The sequence below is a fragment of the Acartia tonsa genome, chromosome 12, assembly GCF_053477335.1.
Source record: "Acartia tonsa isolate MP-2025a chromosome 12, ASM5347733v1, whole genome shotgun sequence".
Taxonomy (NCBI): domain Eukaryota; kingdom Metazoa; phylum Arthropoda; class Copepoda; order Calanoida; family Acartiidae; genus Acartia; species Acartia tonsa.
In genome coordinates this window covers 17,695,351-17,699,876 of record NC_137271.1, presented here as the reverse complement: position 1 = coordinate 17,699,876, position 4,526 = coordinate 17,695,351, and the positions used below count along the sequence as shown (strand labels likewise).

Below are 4,526 nucleotides of genomic sequence, written 5' to 3'. Positions count from 1 at the left end.
GGGGGGGGACCCCAAACCCTCCTTTTCCTCCAACATATCAAGGTCAACCTCATCCAAAACATCGGGTATGCTTGCATCGGGGATCGTCTTACGTTCACGCAAACTACGAGTACGCGTAACTGAAGAGTCAGGCATAGCTTGGACAACCTCACTGTCATCATCGTCACCTACTATAACTTTATTAGAGTCAGGCTCAGCCATTCTCTAACGATGTTGTAACTGAACTAAAACTAAAAAAAAAGATTAATATTAATTATGACTTTATGACTTTAAGCCTAAGGTGGTGAGAAAGAATGGCCAGGTTACCGCTTACATTGGATGATTGGGGGAAGAAAAGGGTTAACAACTTAACAGTAACTCCACCCATAATTTTATTTTTTGGAATAGTAAGGGATAAAATAAACACACATAAAAGAAAGTGTGGGGGGGGGGGGGGTATAACTAATCCAATTACTACGAAGTACGAGGGAAATCATGGGATGTGTTGGAAAATATTTATATGACATGTAAGACTAAGAATTCTCCTAATTTCCCCTTGAGGAGGGGGGAGGATTTGATGCTTAATCTGCAGAAGGGGTAATTTAACACTTAATTTACCCTCCGTAAAAGATTAAAGATTAAAAGATTAAAGATTATTTGAAACCTGCCCCACCCCCCTTTTTCAACACTTCTTATTTGAATATAATTATATGTAATCTTTTTTTCTCCACCCATCATAACGTAATGGTTAGGAGGAGGGGGGGGGGGGGGGAACCAACAAGATTTAATTTGGATTTAATACGATGAAATTTTAGTAAATAAATTAGCCGTTAGAGGCTGGATATTTCAAATTGTTTTTCAATTTATACTTAAGTTTCATCATTCATTGGTAAGAAAAGTTAAAAATTATATTTCAAGTTTTAGAAACCTATTTTTAAGAAAAGTTACATTTGAGATGAATAGAATTAAAAAAGTATTCGGTAATGTAGACAAACAAAATTGCTTCATAGTTACATATTGGAAGTTACATAACATTCAAGGATTACCATTGACATTGTCAGCTTTGAGGTCACTTTATGAAGGCTTTTTGGCCAATTATAGAATAGATGGATGATAATGATATGATGAATATCTGTATCATTTCATATCTTTTAAAAACAAAGTTTTATACCAACGTTTTCTTTTTGGTTTGCTCAACAATTTTGGGGAATTTTGGGACTTGGTTGCTTCATTAAGTTGAGTGTAAAAACGTTTCAACTATGAATTGTTATTTACAAAAGGGGTAATTTTGTGCATCATCATTGGGAGTGTACATCAATTTATCGGCCATTATAATATAAGGTTATAATTTATAAAGGTGTCATATATATAAACCTTTCTTAAAAGTTAAAAAAAAACTCTCTCCCGTCACCCAGCATTAGTGGAAAATTTTTATAAAGGAAAATTTAAATAAATAAAGGGGGGTTATAATAAAGGTGTCGTCATATATATATTATGGAAAATTTTTATAAAGGAAAATTTAAATAAATAAAGGGATTATTCTTTGTATTTTTTTGGGGGGGGGGGGGGGTTATATTCAAAATCAAGTTCAACCCTTTCTTTTCATATATTCTATGTATAATAAAGGTGTCGTCATATATATATTATGGAAAATTTTTATAAAGGAAAATTTAAATAAATAAAGGGATTATTCTTTGTATTTTTTTTTGGGGGGGGGGGGGTTATATTCAAAATCAAGTTCAACCCTTTCTTTTCATATAGCAACCCTCCTTAAAAGGGGAGGGGGGGGAGACTAGAGTAAAATAAACAGCCCATTGCCCTTCCCTTTATTTTGGGGGGGGGGGACTATAAAGGTGTTAACTGTTACTTACATGTAAAACCCTTTTCCCCCACCCATATATGTTTGGATATTGACCTCTCGGATGCCACTTATTTTAAAGGGTATGTAAAGATAAAATTTTTTCATGCTATTAGACTATTAGTATTAACAAATTAAAAATCTTAACATTTTCTAAATAATAAATATCGAAGATTGATTTTACGGCATTAGGTTGGTTTATTCGAAGATTGATTTTACGGCATTAGGTTGGTTTATAAAGATAATTTACATTTTACAAATTTGTAATTTAAAGTTAAATAGTAGGTTGGCGACGAACGAGAGATGGGCCAGCCAACTTCAAGTTACTTGGATACTAAGGGGAGAAGAAACGGCGGCGCAACCGCCGAAAACTGCCGAGAAAAGGCAAAATAAATTTCAGCGGCTTATCGGAAGGTAATGAGGAAATTACATTTTTGCATACAACCCCTTTATTTTAATGGCTTTCTCTACCTTTTGACCGCCTTTCTCTTTGTTTTAATGCGTAATTAGTTTTTATATACGCATAAAATAAACTTATAAACTTAATTATTTTTTAATATTTGATTTTGCAGTGTTTTTATACGTATATTGTGAACGTTTTGATGAAATTGAATTGAAATTGAAATTAATTATATCTGCATTTGCATTATGAAAAATAAAATACTAATTATTAAATTATTATTTCAGTATAAATATCCGAACGATCAACGAATAATGAAATCTAGAGTACCCAGCAGCACGAAACGAAGGAGCCAGCGAATACTTGAACGACGTCAAGGTATAATATATATTGAATTCTATTTATTTTTAGTTATTTATTTATTAGGATGTAGTTACGTACGATTTAGAAAGCGAAGCAACTCTATAATCATTACCAGAATGTCCGTAAATCCATAACCATAACCATACCTTTTTAAAAGCGAAGCTTTTCTATAATTATGGTCGGTCCGTCCGATTTAGAAAGCGTAGCAACTCTATAATCATTACCAGAATGTCCGTACGTCCATTTTAAACATGTTGATTTTTCGTCCGAGATAGTTAGCTTTTATTCGTTAATTTAGGCATGTTAGAATTGTCCTATCGATTTCAAACTTTGCATGATGTAGTTACGTACGATTTAGAAAGCGAAGCAACTCTATAAGCATTACCAGAATGTCCGTACGTCCCTTTTAAACATGTTGATTTTTCTACTTTTATAACAACAAAATTTTATGTGATCTAATTATCCGTTTGATCTGGTTTTTGGTATATTGATTCCTTGGACAACAAAGAATAATATTATAAGCGAAGCAACTCTATAATTAAGTCCTAGAAATGTAAGTATGACCATAAACATTATCCTGTATGAAGCAGTTTTCCAACAAATTTACTTAAAATTTTGCTTCGACTCTATACATTTATAATTTATTAAGGTGTCGCTGTTCCTCTTCCTGTTCCTGTTGAGGCCCCCCTCCGAGATGATCCGGTTGTGGCTGCTATTGCACCCCAGCCTGATGACCAGCGTCGAGTTCGACGACAACGACGCCGTAATGCTGCAAGACAATTAGGTAGGTATTATATATAATACGTTTGTCCAGTAACCTTACTCTAAAATAATAAATTCACCTTTTGGAATTAATTTAATTAATTAATTGCGTTGAGATATTTTATGGTTTGGAAAAAATAACCATTTATTTTAAATTAATAGTAAATATCATACAGAATTGCTTACATGATTATTATAAAACAAGGATGAAAACATCCATAAAAGAGAAGCTCCAAAAAATGCGTCAAAAAATCTAAGCTGGATCTTTAATTAAAATGTATTTTTTTTGGCTTTTATGGAACTAATTGTAATCTACAGAAGGGAAAATCACTGGGGATGTACATCGATCTATCGACCACCCTCCTGAGAGATTTTAATTTTAATTTTGATTTAATTTATTAAGGTCAACAGGTTATCCAACAGATGGGGAACAATAATAATGTCAATGTTCCCCATCAACCACCACAACCGGACCATCCTCAAGAGCCGGACCACCCTCAACAGCAGGACGACCCTCCAGAGCCCCTTCCCGCCGACAACAATCCACCTCCCCCACCCCCGCCACAGCAAGAACGTCAACCTCAACGTGTGCAACCTATTTTCAATTTGACAATAGGTGCGCACGCCACAGTAAATATCAACAATAATCAATTTCAATTCTATTGATTATTGTTGATATTTACTGTTAATTTATTGTTATTTTGTGTTGTTATCCCCCCCCCCCCCCCCCGACTAAATGACTGGATTAGGTTAGGCTAGGTTAGGTTATATGGCTAGGGGGCCGAGCGCCCGCGGTTATTTTTATTGGTGGGGGGGGGGGGGGGGGGATAAAAATTGTAAAAATCTATTTTGTATTTTGTATATACTATTTTTGATATATTTACTTTATTTACTAGAATTCCAATTATCCCCCCCCCCCCCCCCCCGACTAAATGACTGGATTAGGTTAGGCTAGGTTAGGTTATATGGCTAGGGGGCCGAGCGCCCGCGGTTATTTTTATTGGTGGGGGGGATATTTTCAAATTTTGTATATACTATTTTTGATATATTTATAATACTTTATTTACTAAATTTGCAGATTTTTTAAAGGGGTAGTTTCACGAAATGCATTTAAACTTAATTTAGTGAACCGCATATTTTATCCTGGTTAAATGGTTAAACTAC

At 34.3% G+C, this 4,526-nt stretch overlaps 1 protein-coding gene across 1 annotated transcript; it reads left to right on the top strand.

The window, feature by feature from the left end:
• The first annotated feature begins 1,713 nt into the window (after positions 1–1,713).
• On the top strand, positions 1,714–4,170 carry LOC145333698 (uncharacterized). The gene is made up of 4 exons (XM_080178908.1): positions 1,714–2,251; positions 2,525–2,615; positions 3,250–3,384; positions 3,766–4,170. The coding sequence occupies exons 2-4, from the start codon at positions 2,552–2,554 to the stop codon at positions 4,026–4,028; spliced, it is 462 nt and encodes a 153-aa protein (XP_080035034.1). The 5' UTR covers positions 1,714–2,251; positions 2,525–2,551; the 3' UTR covers positions 4,029–4,170.
• Positions 4,171–4,526: the final 356 nt, after the last annotated feature.